The following is a 12,006-nucleotide window of genomic DNA, read 5'->3' as shown; positions in this document are numbered from 1 at the left end:
TGTTCCTGTAGTCTGTACTACAGAAAGTGTGATCAGATATGGTCTGTCCACTTGTTACGGTGATCTTTCTGTAAAATCAAAATCAAAGATACTATATATTGTTCAAACTTCGATGAAAATGATTGGACTGAAAGACTACCCTAGTATTCAGACTCTGTATGAGCAATGCACATTAAATTAGGCAAAAATTATTTTAAGCGCCCTGTCTCATCTACCGCTCTTATGAACTCCTACCGTCTGGAACTCTTCGTTATAAATGGAACAGGTTCAAAAACTATTTTGTAATGGTATCAATTAGACTGTTGAACATGAATTAGTGAAGTCTATTTATTTTTATGTGTATGATGTGTATGAATATTTTGTGTAATTTTTTGATATCAGATTTTAGCGAAATGCTGGCTATGGAGTCCATTATAAATTTCCCTATCAGGGACAATAAAGTATATTTCATTTCATCATTGGACTTGCGCTCGGATTGATATGGTAAAATCGACGTCATCGTTATTGTCTTCACAGTGTATACAATCGCTGAGCTTTAGGAACCGCTGGACAGAGTTGATGTTCATTTATAATTTGTAATCGGCTTTTAGCTTCCGATAAGCGTTGTATTCTGTGTAATCAGAACAATCACAACAGACTGGGCAGACTACTCTGCTCTGATTGGTCAGATGGCCCAGTCTGTTGTGATTGGTCTACTCTGCTCTGATTGGTCAGATGGCCCAGTCTGTTGTGATTGGTCTACTCTGCTCTGATTGGTCAGATGGCCCAGTCTGTTGTGATTGGTCTACTCTGCTCTGATTGGTCAGATGGCCCAGTCTGTTGTGATTGGTCTACTCTGCTCTGATTGGTCAGATGGCCCAGTCTGTTGTGATTGGTCTACTCTGCTCTGATTGGTCCGATGGCCCAGTCTGTTGTAATTGGTCTACTCTGCTCTGATTGGTCAGATGGCCCAGTCTGTTGTGATTGGTCTACTCTGCTCTGATTGGTCAGATGGCCCAGTCTGTTGTGATTGGTCTACTCTGCTCTGATTGGTCAGATGGCCCAGTCTGTTGTGATTGGTCTACTCTGCTCTGATTGGTCAGATGGCCCAGTCTGTTGTGATTGGTCTACTCTGCTCTGATTGGTCAGATGGCCCAGTCTGTTGTGATTGGTCTACTCTGCTCTGATTGGTCAGATGGCCCAGTCTGTTGTGATTGGTCTACTCTGCTCTGATTGGTCCGATGGCCCAGTCTGTTGTAATTGGTCTACTCTGCTCTGATTGGTCAGATGGCCCAGTCTGTTGTGATTGGTCTACTCTGCTCTGATTGGTCAGATGGCCCAGTCTGTTGTGATTGGTCTACTCTGCTCTGATTGGTCAGATGGCCCAGTCTGTTGTGATTGGTCTACTCTGCTCTGATTGGTCAGATGGCCCAGTCTGTTGTGATTGGTCTACTCTGCTCTGATTGGTCCGATGGCCCAGTCTGTTGTAATTGGTCTACTCTGCTCTGATTGGTCAGATGGCCCAGTCTGTTGTGATTGGTCTACTCTGCTCTGATTGGTCAGATGGCCCAGTCTGTTGTGATTGGTCTACTCTGCTCTGATTGGTCAGATGGCCCAGTCTGTTGTGATTGGTCTACTCTGCTCTGATTGGTCAGATGGCCCAGTCTGTTGTGATTGGTCTACTCTGCTCTGATTGGTCAGATGGCCCAGTCTGTTGTGATTGGTCTACTCTGCTCTGATTGGTCAGATGGCCCAGTCTGTTGTGATTGGTCTACTCTGCTCTGATTGGTCCGATGGCCCAGTCTGTTGTAATTGGTCTACTCTGCTCTGATTGGTCAGATGGCCCAGTCTGTTGTGATTGGTCTACTCTGCTCTGATTGGTCAGATGGCCCAGTCTGTTGTGATTGGTCTACTCTGCTCTGATTGGTCAGATGGCCCAGTCTGTTGTGATTGGTCTACTCTGCTCTGATTGGTCAGATGGCCCAGTCTGTTGTGATTGGTCTACTCTGCTCTGATTGGTCCGATGGCCCAGTCTGTTGTAATTGGTCTACTCTGCTCTGATTGGTCAGATGGCCCAGTCTGTTGTGATTGGTCTACTCTGCTCTGATTGGTCAGATGGCCCAGTCTGTTGTGATTGGTCTACTCTGCTCTGATTGGTCAGATGGCCCAGTCTGTTGTGATTGGTCTACTCTGCTCTGATTGGTCAGATGGCCCAGTCTGTTGTGATTGGTCTACTCTGCTCTGATTGGTCAGATGGCCCAGTCTGTTGTGATTGGTCTACTCTGCTCTGATTGGTCAGATGGCCCAGTCTGTTGTGATTGGTCTACTCTGCTCTGATTGGTCAGATGGCCCAGTCTGTTGTGATTGGTCTACTCTGCTCTGATTGGTCAGATGGCCCAGTCTGTTGTGATTGGTCTACTCAGCTTTGATTGGTCAGATGGCTCAGTCTGCAGTGATTGGTCTACTCTGCTCTGATTGGTCAGATGGCCCAGTCTGTTGTGATTGGTCTACTCTGCTCTGATTGGTCAGATGGCCCAGTCTGTTGTGGTTGGTCTACTCTGCTCTGATTGGTCAGATGGCCCAGTCTGTTGTGATTGGTCTACTCTGCTCTGATTGGTCAGATGGCTCAGTCTGTTGTGATTGGTCTACTCTGCTCTGATTGGTCAGATGGCCCAGTCTGTTGTGATTGGTCTACTCTGCTCTGATTGGTCCGATGGCCCAGTCTGTTGTGATTGGTCTACTCTGCTCTGATTGGTCAGATGGCCCAGTCTGTTGTGATTGGTCTACTCTGCTCTGATTGGTCAGATGGCCCAGTCTGTTGTGATTGGTCTACTCTGCTCTGATTGGTCAGATGGCCCAGTCTGTTGTGATTGGTCTACTCTGCTCTGATTGGTCAGATGGCCCAGTCTGTTGTGATTGGTCTACTCTGCTCTGATTGGTCAGATGGCCCAGTCTGTTTTGATTGGTCTACTCTGCTCTGATTGGTCAGATGGCCCAGTCTGTTGTGATTGGTCTACTCTGCTCTGATTGGTCCGATGGCCCAGTCTGTTGTGATTGGTCTACTCTGCTCTGATTGGTCAGATGGCCCAGTCTGTTGTGATTGGTCTACTCTGCTCTGATTGGTCAGATGGCTCAGTCTGTTGTGATTGGTCTACTCTGCTCTGATTGGTCAGATGGCCCAGTCTGTTGTGATTGGTCTACTCTGCTCTGATTGGTCAGATGGCCCAGTCTGTTGTGATTGGTCTACTCTGCTCTGATTGGTCAGATGGCCCAGTCTGTTGTGATTGGTCTACTCTGCTCTGATTGGTCAGATGGCTCAGTCTGCTGTGATTGGTCTACTCTGCTCTGATTGGTCAGATGGCCCAGTCTGTTGTGATTGGTCTACTCTGCTCTGATTGGTCAGATGGCCCAGTCTGTTGTGATTGGTCTACTCTGCTCTGATTGGTCAGATGGCTCAGTCTGCTGTGATTGGTCTACTCTGCTCTGATTGGTCCGATGGCCCAGTCTGCTGTGATTGGTCTACTCTGCTCTGATTGGTCATATGGCCCAGTCTGTTGTGATTGGTCTACTCTGCTCTGATTGGTCAGATGGCTCAGTCTGCTGTGATTGGTCTACTCTGCTCTGATTGGTCAGATGGCCCAGTCTGTTGTGATTGGTCTACTCTGCTCTGATTGGTCAGATGGCCCAGTCTGTTGTGATTGGTCTACTCTGCTCTGATTGGTCAGATGGCTCAGTCTGTTGTGATTGTTCTACTCTGCTCTGATTGGTCAGATGGCCCAGTCTGTTGTGATTGGTCTACTCTGCTTTGATTGGTCAGATGGCTCAGTCTGCAGTGATTGGTCTACTCTGCTCTGATTGGTCAGATGGCCCAGTCTGTTGTGATTGGTCTACTCTGCTCTGATTGGTCAGATGGCCCAGTCTGTTGTGATTGGTCTACTCTGCTCTGATTGGTCAGATGGCCCAGTCTGTTGTGATTGGTCTACTCTGCTCTGATTGGTAAGATGGCCCAGTCTGTTGTGATTGGTCTACTCTGCTCTGATTGGTCAGATGGCTCAGTCTGTTGTGATTGGTCTACTCTGCTCTGATTGGTCAGATGGCCCAGTCTGTTGTGATTGGTCTACTCTGCTTTGATTGGTCAGATGGCTCAGTCTGTTGTGATTGGTCTACTCTGCTCTGATTAGTCAGATGGCCCAGTCTGTTGTGATTGGTCTACTCTGCTCTGATTGGTCAGATGGCCCAGTCTGCAGTGATTGGTCTACTCTGCTCTGATTGGTCAGATGGCCCAGTCTGCTGTGATTGGTCTACTCTGCTCTGATTGGTCAGATGGCCCAGTCTGCTGTGATTGGTCTACTCTGCTCTGATTGGTTCAGATGGCCCAGTCTGCTGTGATTGGTCTACTCTGCTCTGATTGGTCAGATGGCCCAGTGTGCAGTGATTGGTCTACTCTGCTCTGATTGGTCAGATGGCCCAGTCTGTTGTGATTGGTCTACTCTGCTCTGATTGGTCAGATGGCCCAGTCTGCAGTGATTGGTCTACTCTGCTCTGATTGGTCAGATGGCCCAGTCTGCTGTGATTGGTCTACTCTGCTCTGATTGGTCAGATGGCCCAGTCTAAAGTGATTGGTCTACTCTGCTCTGATTGGTCAGATAGCCCAGTCTGCTGTGATTGGTCTACTCTGCTCTGATTGGTCAGATGGCCCAGTCTGTTGTGATTGGTCTACTCTGCTCTGATTGGCCAGATGTCCCAGTCTGCAGTGATTGGTCTACTCTGCTCTGATTGGTCAGATGGCCCAGTCTGTTGTGATTGGTCTACTCTGCTCTGATTGGTCAGGTGGCCCAGTCTGTTGTGATTGGTCTACTCTGCTCTGATTGGTCAGGTGGCCCAGTCTGTTGTGATTGGTCTACTCTGTTCTGATTGGTCAGATGGCCCAGTCTGTTGTGATTGGTCTACTCTGCTCTGATTGGTCAGGTGGCCCAGTCTGTTGTGATTGGTCTACTCTGCTCTGATTGGTCAGGTGGCCCAGTCTGTTGTGATTGGTCTACTCTGTTCTGATTGGTCAGATGGCCCAGTCTGTTGTGATTGGTCTACTCTGCTCTGATTGGTCAGGTGGCCCAGTCTGTTGTGATTGGTCTACTCTGCTCTGATTGGTCAGGTGGCCCAGTCTGTTGTGATTGGTCTACTCTGCTCTGATTGGTCAGGTGGCCCAGTCTGTTGTGATTGGTCTACTCTGTTCTGATTGGTCAGATGGCCCAGTCTGTTGTGATTGGTCTACTCTGCTCTGATTGGTCAGATGGCCCAGTCTGTTGTGATTGGTCTACTCTGCTCTGATTGGTCAGATGGCCCGGTCTGCAGTGATTGGTCTACTCTGCTCTGATTGGTCAGATGGCCCAGTCTGTTGTGATTGGTCTACTCTGCTCTGATTGGTCAGATGGCCCAGTCTGTTGTGATTGGTCTACTCTGCTCTGATTGGTCAGATGGCCCAGTCTTCTGTGATTGGTCTACTCTGCTCTGATTGGTCAGATGGCCCGGTCTGCAGTGATTGGTCTACTCTGCTCTGATTGGTCAGATGACCCAGTCTGTTGTGATTGGTCTACTCTGCTCTGTTTGGTCCGATGGCCCAGTCTGTTGTGATTGGTCTACTCTGCTCTGATTGGTCAGATGGCCCAGTCTGTTGTGATTGGTCTACTCTGCTCTGATTGGTCAGATGGCCCAGTCTGTTGTGATTGGTCTACTCTGCTTTGATTGGTCAGATGGCTCAGTCTGTTGTGATTGGTCTACTCTGCTCTGATTGGTCAGATGGCCCAGTCTGTTGTGATTGGTCTACTCTGCTCTGATTGGTCAGATGGCCCAGTCTGCAGTGATTGGTCTACTCTGCTCTGATTGGTCAGATGGCCCAGTCTGCTGTGATTGGTCTACTCTGCTCTGATTGGTCAGATGGCCCAGTCTGCTGTGATTGGTCTACTCTGCTCTGATTGGTTCAGATGGCCCAGTCTGCTGTGATTGGTCTACTCTGCTCTGATTGGTCAGATGGCCCAGTCTGCAGTGATTGGTCTACTCTGCTCTGATTGGTCAGATGGCCCAGTCTGTTGTGATTGGTCTACTCTGCTCTGATTGGTCAGATGGCCCAGTCTGCAGTGATTGGTTTACTCTGCTCTGATTGGTCAGATGGCCCAGTCTGCTGTGATTGGTCTACTCTGCTCTGATTGGTCAGATGGCCCAGTCTGTTGTGATTGGTCTACTCTGCTCTGATTGCTCAGATGGCCCAGTCTGTTGTGATTGGTCTACTCTGCTCTGATTGGTCAGATGGCCCAGTCTGTTGTGATTGGTCTACTCTGCTCTGATTGGTCAGATGGCCCAGTCTGTTGTGATTGGTCTACTCTGCTCTGATTGGTCAGGTGGCCCAGTCTGTTGTGATTGGTCTACTCTGCTCTGATTGGTCAGGTGGCCCAGTCTGTTGTGATTGGTCTACTCTGTTCTGATTGGTCAGATGGCCCAGTCTGTTGTGATTGGTCTACTCTGCTCTGATTGGTCAGGTGGCCCAGTCTGTTGTGATTGGTCTACTCTGCTCTGATTGGTCAGGTGACCCAGTCTGTTGTGATTGGTCTACTCTGTTCTGATTGGTCAGATGGCCCAGTCTGTTGTGATTGGTCTACTCTGCTCTGATTGGTCAGATGGCCCAGTCGGTTGTGATTGGTCTACTCTGCTCTGATTGGTCAGGTGGCCCAGTCTGTTGTGATTGGTCTACTCTGCTCTGATTGGTCAGGTGGCCCAGTCTGTTGTGATTGGTCTACTCTGTTCTGATTGGTCAGATGGCCCAGTCTGTTGTGATTGGTCTACTCTGCTCTGATTGCTCAGATGGCCCAGTCTGTTGTGATTGGTCTACTCTGCTCTGATTGGTCAGATGGCCCGGTCTGCAGTGATTGGTCTACTCTGCTCTGATTGGTCAGATGGCCCAGTCTGTTGTGATTGGTCTACTCTGCTCTGATTGGTCAGATGGCCCAGTCTGTTGTGATTGGTCTACTCTGCTCTGATTGGTCAGATGGCCCAGTCTTCTGTGATTGGTCTACTCTGCTCTGATTGGTCAGATGGCCCGGTCTGCAGTGATTGGTCTATTCTGCTCTGATTGGTCAGATGACCCAGTCTGTTGTGATTGGTCTACTCTGCTCTGTTTGGTCCGATGGCCCAGTCTGTTGTGATTGGTCTACTCTGCTCTGATTGGTCAGATGGCCCAGTCTGCTGTGATTGGTCTACTCTGCTCTGATTGGTCAGATGGCCCAGTCTGTTGTGATTGGTCTACTCTGCTCTGATTGGTCAGATGGCCCAGTCTGTTGTGATTGGTCTACTCTGCTCTGATTGGTCAGATGGCCCGGTCTGCAGTGATTGGTCTACTCTGCTCTGATTGGTCAGATGGCCCAGTCTGTTGTGATTGGTCTACTCTGCTCTGATTGGTCAGATGGCCCAGTCTGTTGTGATTGGTCTACTCTGCTCTGATTGGTCAGATGGCCCAGTCTTCTGTGATTGGTCTACTCTGCTCTGATTGGTCAGATGGCCCGGTCTGCAGTGATTGGTCTACTCTGCTCTGATTGGTCAGATGACCCAGTCTGTTGTGATTGGTCTACTCTGCTCTGTTTGGTCCGATGGCCCAGTCTGTTGTGATTGGTCTACTCTGCTCTGATTGGTCAGATGACCCAGTCTGCTTTGATTGGTCTACTCTGCTCTGATTGGTCAGATGGCTCAGTCTGCTGTGATTGGTCTACTCTGCTCTGATTGGTCAGATGGCCCAGTCTGCTGTGATTGGTCTACTCTGCTCTGATTGGTCAGATGGCCCAGTCTGTTGTGATTGGTGTATTCTGCTCTGTTTGGTCCGATGGCCCAGTCTGTTGTGATTGGTCTACTCTGCTCTGATTGGTCAGATGGCCCAGTCTGTTGTGATTGGTCTACTCTGCTCTGATTGGCCAGATGGCCCGGTCTGCTGTGATTGGTCTACTCTGCTCTGATTGGCCAGATGGCCCAGTCTGCAGTGATTGGTCTACTCTGCTCTGATTGGCCAGATGGCCCAGTCTGTTGTAATTGGTCTACTCTGCTCTGATTGGTCAGATGGCCCAGTCTGTTGTGATTGGTCTACTCTGCTCTGATTGGTCAGATGGCCCAGTATGTTGTTATTGGTCTACTCTGCTCTGATTGGTCAGATGGCTCAGTCTGCTGTGATTGGTCTACTCTTCTCTGATTGGTCAGATGGCTCAGTCTGCAGTGATTGGTTTACTCTGCTCTGTTTGGTCCGATGGCCCAGTCTGTTGTGATTGGTCTACTCTGCTCTGATTGGTCCGATTGCCCAGTCTGTTGTGATTGGTCTACTCTGCTCTGATTGGTCAGATGGCTCAGTCTGCTGTGATTGGTCTACTCTGCTCTGATTGGTCAGATGGCTCAATCTGCAGTGATTGGTCTGCTCTGCTCTGTTTGGTCCGATGGCCCAGTCTGTTGTAATTGGTCTACTCTGCTCTGATTGGTCAGATGGCTCAGTCTGTTGTGATTGGTCTACTCTGCTCTGATTGGTCAGGTGGCCCAGTCTGTTGTGATTGGTCTACTCTGCTCTGATTGCCCAGATGGCCCAGTCTGCAGTGATTGGTCTACTCTGCTCTGATTGGCCAGATGGCCCAGTCTGTTGTAATTGGTCTACTCTGCTCTGATTGGTCAGATGGCTCAGTCTGCTGTGATTGGTCTACTCTGCTCTGATTGGTCAGATGACCCAGTCTGCTTTGATTGGTCTACTCTGCTCTGATTGGTCAGATGGCTCAGTCTGCTGTGATTGGTCTACTCTGCTCTGATTGGTCAGATGGCCCAGTCTGCTGTGATTGGTCTACTCTGCTCTGATTGGTCAGATGACCCAGTCTGCTGTGATTGGTCTACTCTGCTCTGATTGGTCAGATGGCTCAGTCTGCTGTGATTGGTCTACTCTGCTCTGATTGGTCAGATGACCCAGTCTGCTGTGATTGGTCTACTCTGCTCTGATTGGTCAGATGGCTCAGTCTGCTGTGATTGGTCTACTCTGCTCTGATTGGTCAGATGGCCCAGTCTGCTGTGATTGGTCTACTCTGCTCTGATTGGTCAGATGACCCAGTCTGCTGTGATTGGTCTACTCTGCTCTGATTGGTCAGATGGCCCAATCTGTTGTGATTGGTCTACTCTGCTCTGATTGGCCAGATGGCCCGGTCTGCTGTGATTGGTCTACTCTGCTCTGATTGGCCAGATGGCCCAGTCTGTTGTAATTGGTCTACTCTGCTCTGATTGGTCAGATGACCCAGTCTGCTGTGATTGGTCTACTCTGCTCTGATTGGTCAGATGGCCCAGTCTGTTGTGATTGGTCTACTCTGTTCTGTTTGGTCCGATGGCCCAGTCTGTTGTGATTGGTCTACTCTGCTCTGATTGGTCAGATGGCCCAGTCTGCTGTGATTGGTCTACTCTGCTCTGATTGGTCAGATGGCCCAGTCTGTTGTGATTGGTCTACTCTGCTCTGATTGGTCAGATGGCTCAGTCTGCTGTGATTGGTCTACTCTGCTCTGATTGGTCAGATGGCCCAGTCTGCTGTGATTGGTCTACTCTGCTCTGATTGGTCAGGTGGCCCAGTCTGTTGTGATTGGTCTACTCTGCTCTGATTGGTCAGATGGCCCAGTCTGCTGTGATTGGTCTACTCTGCTCTGATTGGTCAGATGGCCCAGTCTGTTGTGATTGGTCTACTCTGCTCTGATTGGCCAGATGGCCCGTCCTGCTGTGATTGGTCTACTCTGCTCTGATTGGCCAGATGGCCCAGTCTGCAGTGATTGGTCTACTCTGCTCTGATTGGCCAGATGGCCCGGTCTGCTGTGATTGGTCTACTCTGCTCTGATTGGCCAGATGGCCCAGTCTGCAGTGATTGGTCTACTCTGCTCTGATTGGCCAGATGGCCCAGTCTGTTGTAGTTGGTCTACTCTGCTCTGATTGGTCAGATGGCCCAGTCTGCTGTGATTGGTCTACTCTGCTCTGATTGGTCAGGTGGCCCAGTCTGTTGTGATTGGTCTACTCTACTCTGATTGGTCCGATGGCCCAGTCTGCTGTGATTGGTCTACTCTGCTCTGATTGGTCAGATGGCCCAGTCTGTTGTGATTGGTCTACTCTGCTCTGATTGGCCTGATGGCCCGTCCTGCTGTGATTGGTCTAATCTGCTCTGATTGGCCAGATGGCCCAGTCTGCAGTGATTGGTCTAATCTGCTCTGATTGGCCAGATGGCCCAGTCTGTTGTGATTGGTCTACTCTGCTCTGATTGGCCAGATGGCCCGTCCTGCTGTGATTGGTCTAATCTGCTCTGATTGGCCAGATGGCCCAGTCTGCAGTGATTGGTCTACTCTGCTCTGATTGGCCAGATGGCCCGGTCTGCTGTGATTGGTCTACTCTGCTCTGATTGGCCAGATGGCCCAGTCTGCAGTGATTGGTCTACTCTGCTCTGATTGGCCAGATGGCCCAGTCTGTTGTAATTGGTCTACTCTGCTCTGATTGGTCAGATGGCTCAGTCTGCAGTGATTGGTTTACTCTGCTCTGTTTGGTCCGATGGCCCAGTCTGTTGTGATTGGTCTACTCTGCTCTGATTGTTCCGATGGCCCAGTCTGTTTTGATTGGTCTAATCTGCTCTGATTGGCCAGATGGCCCGTCCTGCTGTGATTGGTCTACTCTGCTCTGATTGGCCAGATGGCCCAGTCTGCAGTGATTGGTCTACTCTGCTCAGTCTGTAAGTTAAAGCAAGAAAATGATTCAAAGCACAGGAGTAAATCCACCTCTGAACGGCTCGAGAAAGCACAGTTAAAGTTTTGGAGTGTCCTCGTGAATGTGTGTGCACTAATTCACTTTAACTTACATGTGACACAAGAGACATTTGTCTTACCTTATATGATGAAACCACTTCACTGATGGGTCTGACTGTGTGATTGTCGTGTTGCTGTGAGGTAGAGCACACTATACACACAGGCTGTTTGTCCTCCAGGCAGAAGAGTTTGAGTTTCTCACTGTGTAAACTGCATATCTCCTCAGATCCTGATGAACGTGTCTCATTTCTCTCCGTCAGGATTGACTCGCACAAGTTTTTTAACGCCAGATCATATGGAGGATTTTGTTTTGAGGATCTTCTCCTGCAGACAGGACACTCCTGAGTTTTCTTGGTTCTCCAGAACTGTTGAAGACACTCTTTACAGACACTGTGACTACATGATAAAACAACAGGAGCCTTGAAGATGTCACAGCACACGGGACAAGAAAGCTCTTCTGCAGACACATTTAGTGAAGCCATTTTCACCGTTTGAGCTCCAGCAACACAAACTTTACTTCCACTTTCTGAACAACGGTTTTAAAAACGAATCACCTTGAGAATCACAATGATCTGCTCTCTGTTCAGAAACAAATGTCTCAAAAATCCTTCTTGAAAGTGTTTGTCTTCATTCTCTGCTGATCGCTGCTTCTTTATTGCTTTTGTCGAGAGAGAAGAGAGTCAGCATGACAGAAAAGAGAAATAATAAGTCAGTCTCTTCCTGGTAAGTGATGTAAGAGGGTGAGGTTCATGAGGGTGGAGTTTATTTGGGTAAAAGAAAACTGGAAAAACAAGTGTGTGTGTGTGTGTGTGTGTGTGTGTGTGTGTGTGTGTGTGTGTGTGTGTGTGTGTGTGTGTGTGTGTGTGTGTGTGTGTGTGTGTGTGTGTGTGTGTACTATTCACTGCTCCTAAATGTGTGTGCACTAATTCTGAATATGGGTTCAGGATTTATTTTTTACAATTTGAACAAAACTTGCATTGAAACTTTCTCAGGTATAATGCTATAAAACCTTGAATCAAACTCTAAAAAACACAAATATTGACAATAAAAATACTCAAAGACACTTTATTTATGTGTTTTATTTATTGCTCTTTATTTGTACATAGTTTAAGTATCCAATGACTTATCTGAGTTTTATTTGTTTAATAAATCCTTTTGTTATTTAATCTATTTTGTAACTTCATCATCATTGGAC

General features: G+C 48.5%; 1 protein-coding gene across 2 annotated transcripts in view; it reads right to left on the bottom strand.

Annotated features, from left to right (window-relative positions):
* LOC130082712 (E3 ubiquitin-protein ligase TRIM39-like) overlaps positions 1 to 11,525 on the bottom strand; it is a 32,658-nt gene extending 21,133 nt beyond the window's left edge. Inside the window, exon 1 of one of the 2 annotated variants that reach the window (XM_056247568.1) lies at positions 10,892 to 11,525. In XM_056247568.1, coding sequence (XP_056103543.1) covers positions 10,892 to 11,293 — 402 coding nt within the window. In that variant the 5' untranslated portion in view covers positions 11,294 to 11,525. The remainder of the gene's footprint in view (positions 1 to 10,891) is intronic. The other variant, XM_056247567.1, reaches the window with a different exon arrangement.
* Positions 11,526 to 12,006: the final 481 nt, after the last annotated feature.

Source organism: Rhinichthys klamathensis, unplaced genomic scaffold, assembly GCF_029890125.1.
Source record: "Rhinichthys klamathensis goyatoka isolate OS25496 unplaced genomic scaffold, OSU_Roscu_1.1 h1tg000049l_1, whole genome shotgun sequence".
In the NCBI taxonomy this organism is placed as follows: Eukaryota; Metazoa; Chordata; class Actinopteri; order Cypriniformes; family Leuciscidae; genus Rhinichthys; species Rhinichthys klamathensis.
The sequence above is the reverse complement of the archived record's forward strand: the minus strand, read 5'-3'. Positions and strand labels throughout refer to the sequence as shown.